The sequence below is a fragment of the Ixodes scapularis genome, unplaced genomic scaffold (genome assembly GCF_016920785.2).
Source record: "Ixodes scapularis isolate PalLabHiFi unplaced genomic scaffold, ASM1692078v2 PGA_scaffold4__175_contigs__length_147842914, whole genome shotgun sequence".
Taxonomy (NCBI): domain Eukaryota; kingdom Metazoa; phylum Arthropoda; class Arachnida; order Ixodida; family Ixodidae; genus Ixodes; species Ixodes scapularis.
In genome coordinates this window covers 47,177,861-47,199,536 of record NW_024609879.1, presented here as the reverse complement: position 1 = coordinate 47,199,536, position 21,676 = coordinate 47,177,861, and the positions used below count along the sequence as shown (strand labels likewise).

Genomic DNA, 21,676 nt, shown 5'->3' with positions numbered 1-21,676 from the left:
TTCTCGCTACCACCGCTAGGGGATTCTTTTAGGCTTCTGGTTGGCCAAGAGACCATGCCAAGCCCTCTTTCTGCGTCTTGTGCACGCCCTGGCTTTCCCCGCGCCTCCCATTGACCATACTCTCTGTATACACGGCTCTGGGCTCACCGAGAAATGGTTCTTTGATGCCTCTGTGCTAACAGATCATCGCGCTCCAAATCTGCGACCGGGAACTCTATGGCTCCGTCGTCGAACTGCCAGGCTTTGTGAGTAGAGAGGACGCTATAGTTGGACTTATCGTCAACTAGATTTATTTGTACTTTATAGTTTAAACGATCTGTCCCGCGCCCGCTAGAACTGATAACAAGGTGCCAAGAAAGGCGTGTGATTACGTTTTTGCTGTGCATGCTAAGGGCGGCATTTTAATGACTGGAGAAGGAAACATTTAAAGACATAAACCCATGCGGGGGCTTAGCATTCAGACATTAATTCGCTGTAATGTTGTTCGATGTCGATGTGACAAGACTTATAGGCTTTTATCCGCTACACATTTGAGAACGTCAAGTCCTTGGAATGTTCGGCTTCTTCACTCCCCAGACAGCTCATGCCGAAAAAAAGGTAATTTTATGAGCAGGTTCACTCAACCATTAGCGCCTCGTACAGAGTGGTAGTTTCTTGAAACCATCAAAAATGGAAAGATAACTGTTCGGGAAAAAACACCCTAACTTTCGTACGTCTACTGTTGATGGATAGGTGCCAGATTTTATCCGCCATTAGCGTACAACAATCTGCACTGATATTTCAAGGCTGGTTCACACATCTGCGTCGGTTCCGTTCGCGTGCAACCGAAACGACCGTAACGACAAAGTCACTGGGACAAGTGTTCTCCGTACACAGCGTGGCGAGCGATGCAAGTGGTTGCTTCCCAAAGCGATTCATGAGTCAGGGTTGTTGCGGTGTTTTGGTCGCTATGGTTGTTTCGGTTGCATGAGAACGCAACCGTTGCAAATCTGTGAACCAGTCTTCAGCCACTAGATTGCACTGAAGCTCTGAAAGGTTCTATAACAGGTATTTACTGGACGCCATATTTGAGGGCGACGTTTAGGGCACACGATCAGAACGAGCTCACATTTATTGGCTGCTAAAAACGGCAGTCTTGATGGTGCGGATTGCACGTTGCCAAATAACTGTGGAAGCCCAGCATCAGCACGCGCTGAACAGTCGAGAACTTAGTGAATACTCCCTATATTTCGTTAGTGAATACTCCCTCTATTTCTGTATACAAAATAGTGAGTAGTTAGACATCCTGAAAACTAGTTATGTGAACAAATAAAATAGAAACATTATATTTCAGTAGTTTTAGAATTTTATGTCTGAGTCCCCTGTAGTAAAATCCCCAGTCTCTGGCAAATCTAACTTTCTCGCACCCTCGTATTGTTTTTATTATTTCGTGCTTTTCGTGTGAATCGGGAGAATTATACACGTTTGGCGAACACCTCTTCTGTGCCTTGCTTCAACCTTTTTGCAGTAATGTATGATATTATTTATACCAATTTTCGACCCGTGCTACGGGGAAAAATCATACCAGTAGTCATATATTATATGAATGTTTTATCGGTGCTGACTGGTGAATAGATCTCAAGTACCACTGACTAGGCTTCGTTTCTATGTTCTGTCGCGTGTTCTTAATCGTCAATGTTAATCCAAAAGTGTCCGTTAGTAACAATCGCAACAGGTTTCTTGGTTAACTAATTTCGCGGTTATAGACTACAAGCCGAATGTGTATACAACATTCCAGGAATATATCCACTCATTTTTGGTTCTTAACAGAAGCTGTTATTACGTAATTGTGGATCTTTCAATACATAGGAACAGTCATTGCCTTAGGAATCGTGATCCACTTTTTCGTATCAGGATTGTAACAGTTCTCGAGAAATCTGTTTTCCCAACAAGGAATTTAGAAAACTATTACCATTCTAGGATTACTCTATGCAATGCCTGGCGCTCGTCTTCCAAACTGATTTAATTTTTGTACGCCTTAATTGAAATCTATTATTTAATTATGTTTGAACTCGGACGCACAATTTAGAAAAAAGTTGCACATTTATTTGACTTTGATAACTCTGTTTGATAACAAAACTTTTTATAAACCGGTAAAAAAAAAACAAAAAAACAACAACAAGCAAACAAAACACGAGACGTGAGCAAAGTAACTGCGAACATCTAAATAATATTTTGTTTTGTGTCAATTCCCGTTTTCGAGTTGCAGTTTTTGAGTTGAAGATGTCGTACGGCCTTTACAAAACTTTACCATTTTTTCCTTCTCTAACAGAGCTCATACCGGTGACGATCATCAAGAACGAGACCGTGGGCATAAGTGGAATTCGCATAGACTGGCAGGCCGTGGAAAACACGGACATACCTCTCAGCGGCTACAGGGTGCGCTGGTGCACCCGAAGCCACTCAAAGTGCTCCAAAGAGCTTCTTGATCTAAGTGGCTCGTGCGGTACGAACTACCGAGAGATCGAGGAAACCCACCTGAGTGTTTCCAGGGTACCTCCCGAAAGTGTGCTCTTAGCTGGAATCACTGCTGTGTATAAATTCAAGAATGGAAGCGAAGCAAAGGCAGCGGAAACAACTCGTTGTTTTGAGTCTCTAGCAAAGCGTGAGTATGGAACTTCAATTTTTGTTTTTGTTTTGTTGTGTCGAGAGATTAGAAGTACTGTCGAGACCGGTTATAACGAAGTTGGTTATAACGAAATAGCGGCTACAGCAAAGCGATCACGATTTCCCATTCCCTTTTGCACTTCGTTATAACCGAAGTCAGTTATGACGAAATAGCGAATATAGCGAAGTAATTTCCGATTCCCGTCGACTTAGTAGTAACCGGTCTCGGCAGTATACGTTTTGTTTCGCACTAAATCGGACCGCAACCGACACCGCGATACGACGCGGCCGATCAAGCAGCTCCAAAGTTCAAGGATAGAACGAGTGTCGTTTCTTGTGCGTTCACAGTCACCAGCTAAACATACCACGTTCAGTAAATGCGCTGTGATCCTGCGCATTGCTTCGTTAGGGATTAGTTTAGCCAGTGACTGCAAACACGCAACGATGACAAGCGCCGTGGTGATGCCCTTTTTGCGGCGCTTGGTTGACTCCATTGAACCGTAGCGCTGGCTGCGGTTCGATTGAGTTTGAATCGGAGTATAGAAACTTTATGCGCAGTTCTTCAAAAGTCAGTATTTTCTAAAGGCATTTAAACTCTCCCAGAATAATGGGCTTTCTCGCAGCCTTTTCACATGTGCCTTAGTAAAGAACAAAAAAGCTGGAATCCACCCGGAGCGGAACGATGAAACTCACCTTTCATTTAATGAAAGGTGAGTTTCAACAGTAACACCTCCGCCCCAAGTCGATCCGCAACTACAACTCTCGCGCGCCCAGGAGGTATTCTTAAACAAAGTATTTGCAGACGCAGCCTTCATACCGAATCTCATCAGGAAATGGTACCCCCCAGCCGCGGACACACCACTTCGCTGCAGTCACTGCGGATTGGAGTGCAGAGCTAATCTCCTGCACCTTATCTGGGACTGCCCACGCTTCTCCAACGGCAGGACAGATATTCAGGATATACCCCTTGCCGATTATGACACATTACTTGCCCACCTCCGAACATCCCCCACAGCCAAAACACGCTAACCCAATATGGTAGTAAGAGTGGCCTTCCGAGAGAGGTGTGAGGTGACTCCCAGTACTTGACCGGCAGATTCTTATACCGGCAGGAAGATTGAGGAGCAGAACGACCGCAAAGATGCCTTCTGCACCCCTGAGAGATTGTCAAGCGTGCACAACTTCTCGCAGATACTTTCTATCCCCCTCCTCAAACCCTAATCCCAGACCACGGCTTTAGCCATCCTCTTCCCATGTGGTCGAATCAATAAATAAATTTAACGAAAAAAGTTGTTGAACGATAATATAAAATATATTTGTAATGCGAACTCTAAGGTCGATTTGTCTGTGTGCGTTGGGCACGAGCTACTCTAACTTCACAAACACCGTAAAAAAAAATATTTTGATTGTTCTGTTGGAGGATTGTACCACGTGATAGAGGCAGTACAAAGAGATTTGATACGTGCGCTTCACGAATTCAAATTATAATACAGCATCCGCTTATGCAGCCCGTGCCATTAAAATGGAGAATAAAAAATTCATCGCCCCGAAGAAAAATAAAGTGAGAAGAGGAAAAATCTATAGCCACTGAGAGCTTAAAAAAGGCGGGTGTGGCTCATTATGTTCACTTTGCTTACTTTCTGATTGGTTCATCAGCCTTCTTATCGACTCATGCCGCAATCTTATTGACTGTTTCTAAGAGCGGAGCCAATCTCATTAGCTGTACTTTCAGGAACAAGGCGCGTAATCCTTACACCCTCGTTTTATATACAACACACATAAACTACATGTCGACGCTTAGTCCACTCACGTCAAACTGACGATACCAACTTTTACGAGCGGCTTGATAGCCGGGGAATTTGACTTACTAATTCTCTCATGTACATATCAAAGACTACATTAAAAAAATCTAAGGGTTTGTAGCAGGGCACACAAAACCTTGAATGTTTTCCTGTAGTATTTAATGCGCACATTTGCTATTTTAACAAGTTCTATCGCTCGACTATCAAGACGCTCGTGAAAGGTGGTATCGTCGATTCGACGTGAGTGGACTGAACGTCGAATCCCAGCTTTTGTGGTGTTATATATATATATATATATACGTATATATATATAGATATATCAGGGTGTCGAACCGGAACCGAACCGAACCGAAAACCGGAACCAAACCGGTATTTTTTCCGGAACTGAACCCGAACCCGAACCGTTATATTGTTATCGCGATGAACCCGAACCGGAACTGAACCGGAGAAAAAATAACGGTTACCGGCTCATGTCAAAACGGTTCGGCCACGCGCTGTTGACAATGAATGTGCTATCAATGCCATTTGTTTTTTAAGTGCCGTCAACTGACACACACCTCGCTTACATATTTTTCTTCTCCACTCAGTTTTAGGAATATAAACGCTGCATCCATGAATCTTGACATAGGAACCAGTATTGCGCTGGTCGCGGCTTGCACGGAAGAAAAAGAATTGAAAGGCTGTGCAAAAAAAAAAAAAAAAAAAAAATCGCGTCACGGGATTTTATTTTCCTAAAATCTCGTAAATCCTAAATGCTGCTGTGTGCTCATTTCATAACACGTTTGTAGAACGCGCGAGTTCTTAAAGCTTGCTTCCATCGGAATGAGAAAAAAAAAGGCTGTGGAGTTTGATAATAATGCATCCGGTTTCGTATACGCACTTAGAAGCTAACATATTTGTGAGACAGCGAACTCTTCTATTTTAATATTTATCCCATTACGTCCTTCTGGCGTTGCGTTCGGTGAAGTGTTTTTGATATTCCGTATCTTGTTTAATGAAAACTTCTTTAAGGGTCTAATTTGAGTTACCGAAGGCTAGTTCAAATAAAGAAAGCTGTATTTCCTCTCCACTGTTCCTTCAATTGCTTACACGCCGAGGTGGCGGGATAGTTAGCGAGTCCTACTTGTAAGTGGGTTTGTAAGGAGGTCACGGATTTTACAGGTACTGCGTCGGACCCAATTAGATGAAGTCCGAATGCGTAAACGTCGGTGAGGTAACCTTTGAGTGCACATAAAGAAACCATTCCTGGTAGAAATCCCTGAGCCTTACACTACGATGTATCCCGTTTCGTATGTGCTGATTTCAGATGTTTTATTTGTAATTTATTTTGATGTTGCAATTTGTCATTTATAATTTCCGAACCGGTTCGCGAACCGGTTCAGCGCCCCGAACCGGTTCGCGAACCGGTTCACGGATCGAATTAATCGAACCGGAACTGAACCGGAACAAAATAAATTTACCTGAACCTGAACCGTAACCGAACCCGTATTTTTTTCGGTTCGACACACTGATATATATATATATATATATATATATATATATATATGTATCTGTGTGTGTGTGTGTGTGTGTGTGTGTGTGTGTGTGGCGAGGGGTGGGAGCTTTACACCCCCTATTTCTGAGTGTGTGCGTTCATTAAGTTGTCGGTGAGTATAGGAAAGGATAGATTGTTATCGAAAACAATACCATTCTTTTCAAGTAGCTTACAAGCTTCTTTGGCCAACGACAATCGACTGAGACTGGTAATACACACGTTGCGACTCGACGTAGACCTGTTGCTTCGTATCCATTTTGTTCAGCCGACTCAGATGGAAGGATCCGGCAGAAATATCAGGGAGTTTGAATGTTTCATCGATTTTTTTCTTATAGAGCTAAGACACTCAAGCTCCTTGTTGTGTCATCATAGTATCAGGGAGGCATGTGCATCGAGTTAGAGTTTAAACAAACAAACAAATGACTAGTTCGCTTCTAAACGATGGCTAATTAGTTAGCTGAGGGCTGCTGCATCAGTCTCTCCTGGACAGTTTTCATGCATCGCGATCAGTTGTTCGTAGGTTTGCATTTCACGTTCAAATAATATTTCCGAGTTTTTATGCATTTTTATATATGCCTCATTTGTTAATTTATTTAGGCATTGCACTGGTTCATCTACACTGGATTGATAGCAGTAGTTAAATTGGGTCTGATCACAGGTGAAAAAAAAAAACTTATTTTACACGCAAAAAAAAAAAACATATTGAGTGATGTTTCGGTAACATGGACACCTCCGTTCCTCCAAAATATTGCCAACAATGTGAGTTGTCCTTACTGACGATACAAAACGGCATGTATCTACCTAGTCTTTTCCCGAAAAGGATGTCCATATAACGGAATATCCATATTAATGGGGTCCATATTAACGAGACATGACTGGTAATGTCTCGTTAATATGGACCCTTCCGTTCCCTTAAAATCGTCCCTAATGCGGCTTGTCCATAATAATAAGACAAAAATGCACGTATTTTCGCTGTTTGTTCCTGAAAATGGTGTCCATATAGCATGTATCCATATTAACAGGGCCCACATTAACGACACACGAATACATGTTGTTTCTCAAAACGTAATGCAAATCGTTCCTGCAAGAAGTAATCACCTCGCAAAAGCAAATTTAATGCCGTATTTGTCTCTGCTAAAATTATCATATAGAAAAATTAATAACATTCGGTATAATTAGTTCATCAATTGCTTTCCAATAATAAACATTTTATTTAGGAAATTTAGAGGTATTGTTTCGATTAAAACACTTGCCGAGGATCATCGAAAACCACTGAATCACTTTGTTTTAGAAATATAGAAGTCGCGCGCAGCGTTTTACCGCGTTAAGAAAATATATAAGTTTGGACGGGTTTCTAGGTTTCGGTTTCCTATAGGAGCGCATCTTTGCGCCAGCGTTCCTGCCCCCTGCCCCCGCCCCCCCCCCCCCCCCCCCCCCCCCCCCCGTGGCCGAGGCGCGCAGCTTCACTCTCGCCTCCAAAGAAGGGGGCAAGGAAGTGTAGCACACATGCGTTGCGCGCCTTGGCCACGAGGGGCTGAACCGCTGTCGCAAAGGTGCGCTTCGATAAGAAAACAAAACCTAGTAATGACGAGTCAAAACTGAGCTTTTCTTTGAACAGGGTAAAATACTGTAGTCGCCTTTTTTTTCCTTTCCAAGAAGGGTTGGTTTAGTGATTTTCGGTGATGTCAGGAAAGTTTTAGAGTGCAGCTCTCAGGCGCCCGTTTCCGGCGTCGGCGTAACTGCGCAGTGCATGATGGGAAATGTCCCATAATGCACCGCGCGGGACCCTCGAGACGTCACTCGTTATGTAACACGTGACGTCACGAGGGTCCCGCGTGGTGCATTATGGTACATTTCTTATGATATACCGCGCGGGGAGGGGGAGGAGAGGAGGAGGGGGAGGAGGAGGAGGAAAGGGGAGAAGGGGAGAGGGGAGAAGGAGGGCTGAAGTGGAGGAGAGGAGGGATGGGGAGGTAGGAGGGGAGGAGCTTGAAGGATGAGGGAAGGAGAATGTGAAGGAGGGGGAGGAGGAGGACGAAGAGGAGGAAGAGGAGGAAGGAGGGGAGGAATAGCAGCAGGGAGGATGAGGAGGTGAGAAGAAGGGAGGAGGGGTATACCCCTCTCTTCTCCTTCTCAAGAGCTGCGCTCTAATTCGGTGTTACAGGGTATTGTAAACGCCTTTGGTTTTTGTTGAAACCATACCTATAAATTTCATAATAAGAACGTTAATAACTTAGAAGTAAATAAAAAGGTACCTATTCCCAAAGTTAATATTTTTTTCCGAATTGGCAAGGACTAATACCACATTACATTTTTGCAGTGCGATGCGTACTTTTCACAGAAACGATTTGGCTCACATTTTAAGAAACACCCTGTATATGCATAGGTCATGTAACTAAGAAAAAACTTACAAACGATTTTATTTTTCGACCTTTGGAGATGCATAACACAATTGAGCGTTTGATTAGGCTCGCGTACTGATCACAAAAAGCTAGTAATTGTTATGTCTTGCAGTAAACATAGGAAAATATCCTACGACAAAGAATACTTCATAGAATATTAGGTGCAATGTATTGTTAAAGTCATGGAATAAGAAGCGAATATTCTACGTTGCTCTCACAGCGAAGCTCTTCAATGTCGTTCAAATGATTGCAGGTCCGATGTCCGTGACTAACTTAAGACTCGAGAGCCAACAGGACGGGCAGCTGGTGTCCTGGAACTATTCAGCGGACAAAGATATCAGCGTGACTCCCAAATACGACATTCGCTGGTGCTCCAAAGACATTTCTGATTGTGCTCATGAGAAGCTGGATCTCCAAGAGTGCGACAGCGAGAGCGCAGAAAACGGCACTAACGACATGAACGTCCTAATCTCGAATCTGAAGCCCTGGAGCACGGTGGTCGTCGAGGTTTCCGCAGTTTACCAGGACGAAGCGAGAAGTGACATCGTGAAAGGACCCGCGGCCATCAAATGTTTCGAAATTCCGGTTGCAGGTATGTCTGCATACACACGGCGGGCACATAACTAATTGATGGCGTGGTATGCAAATCACATTTACTGATAAGGAAGGCGCGATTTTTTGCTGATGTTTTACGAACTGACATAGCTTTCGACTTCATTCGGAATTTCCAATAAGTATGTTCAAGGGGTAAGAGAAGAATGTTACCCATTTTCGGTGGTATGCTTTCTCGGCGGTTGGTGGTATTTACCGCCAATAGGTGGTATTTATTTGGCGCCATATCTGGGAGTGGTTCTCACAGCGGATGCTTAGAACGAAGCTCCCCCTTTTCTAAGAACTTCAATTTCGACGGTGTGCACTCTAAAAAAAAAAGCGTATCACCTTACACCCTTTTGTCCCATATAATACACCAATAAACTTCATTTCAATGTACAGCGCCCTATAGTCGAACAGACGGTACAAACTTTTACCAGGGGCTTGATAACGGTGCGATATAACCTGTTGAATTGCTAAAGTACGCATCAAACACCAAAGAAAGAAAACACGGAGCTTTTGCAGTACGGCCAAGAAAACTCCAATAATCTTTTTTGTAGTCAATAATACGTACATCAGCTATCTTAATAAGTTGAACCACACGGCTACTAAGCCCCTCGTAAGCTTTGGGGCCGCCTGTTCCATTATGGGGCGCTGTACGTCAAATTGAAGTTTTGGGGTGTATTATATGGGACAAGGGGTGTAATAATACATCTTTTTTTCTGAGAGTGTGTAATGCACGTTGTGGTTGTGTTGTGGATGCTCATCGTAAGCATCCAGCTTAGCAGCAACGGACTAAACTATGGCCTCCAGGGAATACCATCCAGAACAGTGTGAAACCAGGGTAGCCCGAAGTTTTGAATTTGAAAATGCTGAAGTTTTGTATCTCTCTTAATTGCTGCTAAAATAGAGGCGTCATGGAAGACAACGTTATTAAGCAGGCGATCTGGCTGTTAATGGGCATACCAAAGCTCGAGACGAAGGCAAATGAAAAGGTGGGACAAATACAACATCTCATATTGAGACGTTGTGTTTGCCCCGCTTTTTTACCCTGTCTCGGGTTTTAGTATGCGCCTGGCGCCATCGCGGCCTTAATGTTTCATGAAAATTAACCTACGAGGCAGAACCGAAAGTAACCGCAATCAGTTATAAAAAATTGCGCAACGACCCAGCTGACCGATGGGAAATGCCACGTGAACGGAACTCCTTCTTGGAAGCGTGTACCGGGTAAGAGCAGCGCGTATGAACACAGTTTTTAGCTGCAGAGGGCAAAACGCTCGTGCATATTTATCTCAGCATGTTGACGCAGTGTGAGGGCGTCTGTATATCACTTCGACTAGAGGTAGTGTCTATAAGTTGCCGTAAGGAGCAAAGTTGCGCGTTCATCGAACTAGAACAAAGTTATGCATGAGAGCCACTCTTTACTCATGCAGGAGCCGTGTTCCGACAAATGAGGATATTGGTTTGCGTTCAATCTTTCCGTTCTGGTTTCGGCGACCGCATCACACTTGAGTGTAAACTTGCAGGAAATACTTCGTCGAGGTATTTAGACAATGCGCCAGGCAACACAGATACCCAAAGAAACTTTCAAGTAAACTATTTCCCGGCAAATTCAGTTTCCTGAACCCGTGCATTAATTCGAGCTCTGCCGGGGCAAAATAATTATGGAAAGGTTTTTATTACAGTAGGCACAGTAATTCCGCCTGCAGACATCACGTGTCGAAATTGTGACTTTGAGGCAGGTGTCGACAGCGAATGCTAGCAAATTTGCAGTTTAACATTTACAACGAACTGCTAATCGGATATACACTAAGTAAGCATGCTCATGCGTCATATACCTAAAAAGGATAAATGCCAGAAATCCAGCACTTAAAAAATTGATTGCCTAGTTTATTTTTTTGAGGAATCGACGAAATTATGAACACTTCGATTCAAGCTTTCTCACCTGCCCAAAGAAAAAAAAATGTATATAATAACCTTGCTCGGATACCATTGTTCTGTGATTTATTTGCACATAAAGTAAAAAGGAAAACCAGTTTGCGCTCTTTCTTTATGTGGACATTGTTTTTCCTTTGTTTGTGTTTATACGTTAACTATATCAAGTGCTGGAGGCAGAAGTGTTTTGGGGTCTTTGTTTCATATATTTTTGCATCCATACGACGACGGGCTCCGGAGAAATGGACAATATGTGGCCTCATGCAAAAGCAGAAAACATGCGAACAAAAAACACCAAAAACACACTTGGCTAGTGGCTAGTTAGGGGCTAGCGGCTAACGGAACTGTTGAGCGGCCGTAGCGGAGGCTTTTCTGTGCAGACCTGGAGTTTGGTTTCCGAACTCGGTAAATAGACGAACGGCGCGGCGCGGCACGTTGAAAACAGACGCGCAAATATTTCTCTCTTGCAAGGAGTCTATCTAGAAACTCTAACTTCGACAGATGCATGAGTTGTACAAAAATATTAAAACTGGAAAATGACATAGCGCGCCTCCACACGGCAGGTGCGGATGCGGAAAGAATCAGAGATACAGGTTTTGAGTGAGTTCCGCGTACACCCATATATACTCACCACACCTGGAACCGAGATATGTTAATGTTTTAGGACCCTTCAGAGCAGTAGTCGGCATAACGAAGTTTCATAAAGATTATGAGTTGAACATTGCGATAGATTTCTGGCCCCGGAATCAGTAGATTATTTTATTCAGCAACATCCTCGCGTAGGTCAATCGTTGGCACACAGGTCTTGAACACGTGGGAGAAACTATGTGGAAAAGTTGGCTCTCACCAGATAAGATCATGCACGAGAGTCCGGACGTAGTTTTTTTTAAATTTTTTATATGTTACTTCTCAACATTTATGGGAAACGTAATCAAAAATATTTTGAAAAAAGCATAATATTTAAAGAGAATTTTGAGCGCGCCAGATATTTGATACTTGAAGTTTCCGTTTATGTCATGTTTGGTGACACCCACCGCCAAACTACATATATAAGAAACCTAAAATATTTTGCACTTATAATAGATCTAAAGATCTATTGATTTAAGTATGTACAGCATTCTGGAAAATATATACGTTGCGTCAAAAATTCGCAAACCTAGCTCCTTTGATGTTCGTTTTGTCACTAAATTTTTGAGCTTTTATCCTAACAAATTTAATAGCTACAGCATTAAACTTTATTCAATATTTTCTTATTAAAACGTTCTTTAGCGTAATACAGAAATCGTTGCTTTTTCTTTAAAGAATTAAATTTTTATGTTGCTCCAAACTTCTTCTGAAGTAGAGTGTTAAGAAACACCAAGGGGCGATTAAAAAAAAGCATCTTCGATTTTTAAAATTTATAGTGATGTTTCTACACCACACTCTTGTGTTTATTCATCAAAACATGTTGCATTGTTTTGTTTCCTTCAAAGTTACAGTGCTGTTAAATGTACCTTCCACGTCGGCCTTTTTGCCCAATGCCAAAGACGGGATTATCTTTTGATTCCGTTAATTTTATAGCGATATGAATTTTCCGCCGTATTCGGGTATTGGGCTCAAGTTCAAGCATGCCACTAATGAAAACAATACCCGCGTGGCTCGTCCTTTCCATTCATTTAACCAAATATTGCTGTTATTTTCTTTGAAGTTACAAGGTCTAGGAGCCTTAGCCGAATCCTTTCCACTTGTAATGGCTAATACTACCTTTTTTACATAAGGTAGCAGAAAAGTAAGAACGGCGGTAGAAAAAAATTATAGCAAATATTTATGTCTATATTCCCGATTAAGTGTACTTGTTTGGGCCACCAAGCTGGTTTCTGCTATTCCTGACGGTTGTAGGTCCTGCTGGCCAAGATAAATATGGGACTTCACTGGCATACTTTCACTAAAACGTCTGCTCAGATAAACAAAAAAATATATAAAATTGTGATCATTTCTTCGATTATAATTATAAAATTATAAAAGTGAATGGATGGATAGAAATAACTTTATTTATAGAGGTGGAGGCGGTTATGCCCACGCTCCTTCGGCAGTTAGCCACACCTGGTGGCCGGGAGGCCATAAGCCTCGGCGAACTCGGCAGCCCGACGGACCACCTGTAATTGGGTAGTCGGGCCTGAGCTGCGTAGCGCAGCGTCCCACCACTCCTCCGAGGGGAAGGGAGAGGGAGGGAAAGAAGGGCACGCCCATAATATATGGGACAGGGTAGCTCTGGCGCTGCAGAAAATGCAGGTGGGATTGTAGACGGATGGGTGGATGTGGGAGAGGACGAGAGAGCTGGGGAAGGGAGTGTGTCTGCAGCTGGCGCCGCATAACACTCTTCCCGGGAGAGGGCTCGGGTCGCACGAGGGTAAAGGCGGCGGGAGAGACGGTAATGAGAGGTAATGGTCCTAGAAGGCGACTACACGGTGGCGCGCTGAACGAGCCCCGTGGTCTCGAGGCTGGGTCCGGCCCGCCCGGACGGTGTATCCTCGGGCTGTGGAATGAACCAACTCGTTTCCGCAGAGTCCCGCGTAGAGCACTGCACGGGCCCGGGCCAGCCCGAAAGCCCGAGCCCGGCCCGGCCCGGCCCGCGGGCCGGGCTCGGGCCGGGTAGCACGTATTTTCTCGGGCCCGGGCCGGGCTCGGGCTTGAACAAAAAAGTTCTCGGGCCGCGCCGGCCCGGGCCGGCCCGGGCCGTGCCTGGGCAATCTTTTGCCGTAAATCATAAATTGTTGTTGATAGCAAGAATTTTGCTCATTAATCTTTTAGGTTCATTGAATACAAAAAAAAGCGAAGTGCAAATTCACTACAGCGTCGTTAAAAATAATAACTAAAAAACGTCTTGAAGCTAGAAAGCCTTCAAGCTTTTTCCCTGTGAGCGAGGGTTCAGTGTTATAAATTGTAAACAAAATGAAGTCCCAGTCATATGCTTGTCAACCTGTCTGATTCATCGCTCTCAAATATATCTAGTTCACTATTAGGAAGATTTAGAAAAACGTACGCAAGCGCTTTGGGTACCGTAAAAATAGCGTTGCGATGTAAAACCTATGGCGATGCTAATTTTAGCTTGCCCAAAGTGCTTGAGTACGTTATTCTAAGACTCCCTTATTGCACAGAGCGCGACACTATATTAGCGCGAACAAGCGATAGTCGTGTTTTTATGTTTATCTAATATAATCAAAAGGCTGTTTTCAAAACAATTAGTGTCTTTAGAAGTGCTCATCTGGGCCACAGACCTAAGCGGTATACTTTGGTGCCTACTAACACTATTTCGAAGTAAAATTTAAAAAAAAGAGCCAACGTCGTGTTCGCGATATCAGTGTCGCGCAGTGTACATAGTCCGTTTCGCGCTTGCACGTTTTGGGAACCATCTTGAAAAAAACGTTTTAAGGGGTTAAGTAGGAATATATTAAACTTAAGCTTGCCTGAAAGGGTTGTATATTTTGAGAACTCGTTGACATGTAAAGCTACTTCAGAACATATGCTTAAACAAAAAAGGTGCGCAGACCAGGCTTAGAACGATGGAGACTTTTTGCGAAGAGGTTGCAATGTGCAGGGCCTTATAAAAGTAGGTTGAAATGGGACGCGTTCAAACGCAAAGGGTGTTTCGAAAACTGGTTCAAATAAGAAGGGCGTTTAGGGAATGGGTTGAAACAGGACAAATTCAAACGAGAAGGGCGTTTAGGGAACTGGTCAAAACGGGACGGGTTCATATGGGAAGGGCGTTTAAAGAATGGGTCGAAACCGGACGGGTTCAAATGGGGAGCTCGTTTCGGGAACGGGTCGAAACGAGACCAGTTTGAACGGGAATGGGTTGTTTCGGGCTACAACCATCGGGCCGGGTCGGGCGGGGCCTAGAAATTAAAAATTCTGTCGGGCTCGGGCCGGGCCCGGGCCGTGTCTCTTCCGGGCGGGGTCGGGCCAGGCCTAGAAATTAAAAATTTTGTCGGGCTCGGGCCGGGCCCGGGCCGCGTCTCTACCGGGCCGGGTCGGGCCGGGCCTAGAAATTCCGGCCCGTGCAGTGCTCTAGTCCAGATTAGGCTAACATTTGATTCCAACGAATTAGAAGACTTGGCTCTTAGGATAATTTGGGCCGGGGCAGATATGTAACCTCTAGTGAAATTCAGGATAGTGGCTTTTGAGTCAGATACGATGACCTTGGGGCATGGCGTGGCGGTGAGAGCAAGTGCAATGGCGGCCCCTTCCGCCTGCTCCGGGAAAGTAGTAAAGATCGTGGCACAAGTTTTCACCTGGCCCGTGGAGGTGACCACTACGACTGCGAACGCCGGCTGGTGTCCGTTTTCGGCCGCGTCCACATAGAGGACGTCCGACCGATGAGTAAACAACTTATGAGTGGAGGCTCTACTGCGCCGACGACCGTCATAAAATGTGGGGTGCATATTTCGCGGGAGGGGCGCTACTACCAGGCGGGAGTGTATCTCTCGTGGAATGACTTGTTTAGGGGTCCATTGGGGGGGGGGGGGGGGGATCAAGATTCAAACGGGATAGGATTTGACGGCCGGTAGGAGAACGAGAGACGCGTTCGTATTGGCTTGTACGGTGTGCCTCAACTAGCTCGGACGCCGTTTTACGAAGTCCTAAGCTGAGGAGACGCTGTGTAGAGGTGTTGTGTGGTAGTTTGAGGGCGACCCTAAATGGTTGATGGAATAGTACATCAATCTTGTTTGCTTCAGTAACCGTAAGGTGGAGGTAAGGAAGTGTGCAAGTGAGGCGGCTGAGGACAAGCGCATGTAGCAGGCGAATCAAGTCTTTCTCATGCAGCCCTTTGCGCCGCATAGTGATTCGGAGTAGGAGCCGAATGCATTTGTGCCGCACTCCACAAGGTAACTGTGGCCCCCCTCGTGAGCCTTAAGAAGGGCTTTAGGAGACCAGAGATGGCATGGACTACAAAGCACACACAATTATTGCCTGTTTTCTCCTGGTGCACTTTTCGGAGGAATAGATTGCCACATACTTAGACTTATACCTCTGTCAAAGAGGCACCTAAAAGGACCTTTACGCCAAAGGCCTTTAGGATTTTCATTTATTTCCTTTATTATACTCTCAGGGCCCGAAGGCATCACAGAGAGGAGTGGAATAATACATCAATATAAATTGAACAATGAGAACAGAATGAAAAAAAAAACACACGAGGTACAGAATCGCTACGGAATAATATTCAGAACATTAGTGATGCGGTTTTAAAATCAGCAGCGTCAGTAAGTGAGACTCCGGATGCGGGATTGCGATTCCAGTCGACAGGGGTCTAAAGGGGGGGGGGGGGGGGGGGAGGAGGCATAAAAGGTGGACGTGATGCAGTAGGGGATTCCTACTTTAGTGGATGATCGGTACGCGGTGATATATGATGGTTCTGAAAACAATGGGGTTCGAAGTGCTGGGTTAGAGTGATAACCCAGCACGCAGCAGCTTAAAGGTCAAATGAACTTTAAGTTCTGCCGTGACAGACAGCGCAGGTAAATGTCATTTAGATGATTTTTACAGCGATTGAGGTCTCGTAGCACGTTCAAACGCATAAATCACGTTCACGCCAAGTAAACAATATTTTGGCAATATAAATATTTTTTTTTAAATTTTTCTTAAGGAAACAGAATGTAAAAAAGAAATAACGAGTTTAGTAGGGTGATTAAAACAGAGTCCACTTTAAGCCCAAGCAAAGTGATTTTTTGGCAATTAGTGGTAACCCTGAGCGTCTCTCGCTCACTCAGGAGTCATTACTAACGTTGCTCAATGCTCCCGCTCCTTTCCGTGCTGCTGCTACGCTCTTTCCCTGTTCGGTTCGGCGGCGTGCTGGAGCTTGAGTTTCATCGCACGCGTCGGAGGTCCTTCAGCCGATCCTCTCAATGTCGTATCAGCTCCCAGGTCGCTTCAACACTTCAATGGAAGCGCGGCGACCCCTTCCCTGTCGTGGACGAGTCTCCGTCGTTTGACATATCGCACGACACGAAAGTAAAATGCAGAAATAAATATGTAAAAAAAATTAAAAATACACAGTACAGATAGTAATACAGTATTAAAGATTGATAAGATATAAAGCAAAGAAACAAAAGCTGGAAAACAATAGTTGCAAGGAAAATCGAGAGGAGGAAAACCGAAGTGCTCAAGCGGACGATGCGAGCAGGCGAGCAGTGGGACGACGAGGCCTACTAGATAGCTGGGGCAGTCAATACAGAAAAACTTTTAGTAGAGTGAGGTCTGTATAGAATGCACGTGAAACACGCTCTTTTAAATGTTATCAGTACAAAAAGATTAATATTAGATATCAGTACGATCTTTAATTTCATTTGGGGTCTCCGCTGCTGACGAGAGTACGCCTTTAGCAGCCGCAAAAGAGTTGCGGGAACTCAGGTTCACGAAAAGGACCTTTACTCTAAATGTCATTTGAGTTGTCGTGTGGCACTGCTTAAATTACATTTACACTAAAGGTCCTTTGGCGTAAAGGTCTTTTTAGGTGCCCACCTGACAGGGGTAATACTCTGTACGTTGCTTCATAGAAAAGTTAATACCGCATTAGCTTTCCTTGTTTCTCTCTCCTGTCATGCTTTCGGGAGGTCGTGGAGTCTTGTGATCTTGATACAAGACAGCACGCGCGCTACGCTTATAAACGAGTGAAGTTCTTGCCAGTCCCGTGTAGGGGCGTCTTGACAGAACGTCTTCAACTATGGCAGCGACTTACAGCGTCTGTATTGCATTTTATGCTGACTATCTTAGTAAACACAGAAAGAAGATAGCAAAGCAGAGATATTTGTGCAGTTTATAAGATCTGGATGTCAATTTTCCGAAGATGATCAGGTAAAATCCTGAAGTTCGTGCATTTCTTATTTGTAGCCATACTCGGAGTGGAGCGAGTTTTTAGCACTCGTTCGAATTATTCCATCACAGGTGAGTGCTTTGCCGAATTCGTCAGACTGGTTTGGAGATGGAGAAAAGAAAGACTTCTCAAAATGTCCTCCGGCCAACGCGAGCGCTGGATACCTTTACTCGTTCTTTTTTTGTCATATTTATTTTCAAACTTTATTCAAATAAATAATAAATATTATTTTTTAATCTTAACGGACGTATGACTAAAAGTCTGCCAGTGAAATCGTAGGTTTAGCTTGGTTAACCAGGTGTACAACCCTCATGAATAGCAGTGTAACAGGCTTCGGCTCAGACATTCCCACTTCATCTCGAATATAGGTATAAATATTCGCATGCAATTTGCCCCGCGTTACTTACTTTTCTTCTACCTTCTGTAACAAAAAATAATAAAACGTAGTAGTAGCAATTACAATTGTTTTTGTCCCGCTTTTGTTGAAAAAGTTCAGATGAAACTCCTAGAACTTGTAATGTTAAAGAGCAAAACAGGCGCATTTGTTAAATTAATAACAAGAGAAAGCAATACAGATATTGTTTTAACGGGTTGAAGACTTGAACTTGAGAGAAATAGCGTAATACAACCCGCAAGAAATATTTTAGTCATAAAATATACGGAATGAAAATATAATCTCGTCTGTGGCATTTAGAAAAAATGCCGTCATGGGAGGCACACTTTGTAGCGCTGAAACATTGAAGGAAACAAAAACACATAAAATGCCTTTATGAATATGTCGCGTGTTTATTATGAATAAACACAAAGCTGTGAGAGAGAACTATCACTATGAATTTGAGAAAAATCGAAGATGGGCTTTTTATTTTAGATTTTTTCTTGAAGTGCCTTTGTACTTCAAGCTAATTTGGAGCTACATAATATTTTCAAGCTTTTAGATAAAGTAATGATTTTATATCATTCGAAATAACCTTTTAATAAGAATATATGACATAAGGTTAAATGTTGTAGCTATTCGGTTTGTTAGGATATCGACGGTTAAATCTATTGACAAAACGTCAAAGGAGCCATGTTTGCGCATCGTTCACGCGAGTTATATAACCTCTACAATGCTATAGATATTTAAATCAATACTTTCCATGATCTGTTAAAAGTGCACAAGATTTGAGATTTCGTATTTTTGTAGTTTGCGTAGAGGTGTCACCACACTTGTCATTAACGAAAATATACCGTTCTGGCGCACTCAAAAATATTCGTGTCTTCAAATTTTATGCTCGTTTGAAAAATAGTTTTTGGGAACGTTCCTTACGCATCTTGAAGAGTAATATAAAAAAAATACGTCCGAACTTGCGTGAGGGATCTTTTCTGAACAGAGCCAGTGACAGATTTCTTTTCAACCGGTCTCCATTACCATGTGTAATGAAACATTTTATGTATATAAAGAGCTTTACTAGCACGGGCATTTACACCAGAGAACAAAAGAAATTGCGTTTATTTTGCCATGCTGCAGCAACACACCAGAGGTCAGCGAAGCCGACACTATGACCGGATGACATACTTGAATTTGTTCTCGTGCAGGTCACACTGAATCTCCTGGGCATCTAATGTTCGACTACGGTCCTTTACAATCTCAGGAGACCGTTAGCATAAGCTTGCCCAGCGTCGGAATGACCTAGGACATTCTTGGTCCCGTTGGTGTAGTGCAATTTCATTCATTGCTTGTCCGCTTGGTTCATAGCTGAGAGCAGTGGGTGTAACCTCCGTTCCCGGTGGCAATGAATCATAAAATTATCTCTCTCATCCTCGTTGCGTTGTAACAGAGTCTCGCACACAATCAAATGGCGCACTTCAAAGGCTGGCGTAACTTGTCTTCGTAGCCAACTTGCGGACACTTTTGAGCACTGCAGACTATAGTGGACAATCTGGTGCACCAAGCCATGACTGATGTTCAATCTTTTAGCCACCACACCAATGCTGACTCGCACGGTCGCGGCTTGAGGACCACCTTATTCACTCTCGAAAACAAAATTATCCGGGTTGGAACACGATGTCTCGATCTCATCAGAATCCTCAGCGTGCGAAGTATCCACAGACGGTCGCTTACGAGTATTCTCAATGTGGGACCTCTGAAGCATTCGCTTTGGATAGGGAGCCTGCTTTCAACCCATGACGCCAGAGGCGAATGCACCACTTCCGAGCGACACAAATTCGAACGCACCAAACGCCAAGCGCAGCCGCGTTGAACTGACCCGCAACCGCTCTCCCCGGTTCAAAAGAAAATCGCGTATGAACACAAAAAAAAAGAGTGTGCACCAATCTACACGGTGAGACTGCTTGATTTCTCGTCCTTGCGCACAGAGACCGCCATCTAGAGGGAGGAGAACAAAACGCAAAACACATAAAAAATAGTTGAACTTTCAGACCGAAAACTTGCTTTCTGATGTATTGCTGCAGTTCCGAAACGGATTAACCTACACTATTTATTTTTATTCCAATCGATTCCATAATAAAGTTTAGAGGCACTAGTACGAACGCAATGTTTTTTTTAGGTTAGTGGAATTTGTAAAAAGTCGTTGATCCCAAAAGTGTCAAAACAACCGTTTTCAGTCCATTTCAAGATTAAAGAAACAAAAAAAAAGAAAAAAAACATATGTACTAGATACTCAGAGATATGATCTGCACCAATGCACAAAATAAGTATTAATCTCTTTATTGTAAAAGTGTCAAGCAAATACAAAGGGCGGTTCTCATGTAGGAATTTTTTGAAAACGTCAAAAATCTACATTATTTTCTACGGCGTTAGGAGGTACTATGCCCTCTCAAGGGCCCTTTTACGCATTTGCGACTCCTTAGCACCGAATGCCTTAAAACCTCTTAAAATGTCTTACAACCAGAGAACACAATGGCACGCTGGCGCCATCTTTGCGGTGATCCTGGAGCTGCATTTTACTGAAGCGAAGGTTTTGTAGTATTTACAAGGTCAAATGTACGCACTTCATACGAGAAATGGTCGTCCGTGAGTTCTCAAGCCGTAAGAAATGTTATCGGGTTTTAAGGCGCACGGTCCTTAGAAGTCGCAAGGATGTGAACGGGCCTCAAGTCCGTTGTCGTCAAAATATGAGCCCGGCCGGGGCGATGTGCGTCAATCAAACTTGACTCTCTGCGCTGAAACGTTTTGCACCAGTCGTACATCTGTCGAAGTGACATACCGGCTCCGTTCAACTGATTCAACATCCTGAGAGAAATATCCGCGGTATTTTCCCTCTCTGCAACTAACGACCGGACTACTGCGTGCTGCTGCTTCCTGGCACGCGCTTCCAAGGGGGCGGTCATGTTCAGAGTGTTGTGATCGAGCGATGCTTTTTATGAGGCAGCTGGGCCGACGCGCAGAGATCACTTTAGTGGAGGGCCAACCACTATTTAAAACACGGCAGTATACCGCTAGATTTCGATATTTTATAAGTAACGTGCGGTTACTCATTGACTCTGCCTCGTACGAGGGCACGAGCATTTGCTTTAACTAAATGAAAGTGAGTGTCTCTGCAAACAGTCAATGGGCCTTATATCTGTTTTCCAGACCGGCGCTATTAATTACGGTATCAGGGTATCTTGGAAGCCTTCTTTGACTTCGTTCGAGGCATGAAGTATTCACTATAAGCGACATGCAACTGAAGTTTTTTTACAGCGCAACAACATAGTTGCCAGAGGACCTTTGCTCTTTCCCCAATCACGAGTGCCTTCGTACAAGCGATAAATTGTATTTAAAGGTGGAATATATTAACTACCTTTTTTAAATTATGCGTGCATGTAGCGTTTATAAAATTAAAATCATAATCCTTATAACAAAATGTAGTCTTTACGTCGATAAAGTTACATACTGTGAAATAAAATTGAAAAAGAAACTTTATTTAACAAACAT

The 21,676-nt window shown here is 43.6% G+C and overlaps 1 protein-coding gene across 1 annotated transcript in view; it reads left to right on the top strand.

Annotated features, from left to right (window-relative positions):
- Positions 1–21,676, top strand: part of LOC8033866 (receptor-type tyrosine-protein phosphatase H) — a 132,921-nt gene that overhangs the window by 28,780 nt on the left and 82,465 nt on the right. The window contains exons 4-5 of the mRNA XM_029993706.4: positions 2,312–2,644; positions 8,638–8,976. Of these exons, the coding sequence (XP_029849566.2) occupies positions 2,312–2,644; positions 8,638–8,976 (672 nt within the window). The remainder of the gene's footprint in view (positions 1–2,311; positions 2,645–8,637; positions 8,977–21,676) is intronic.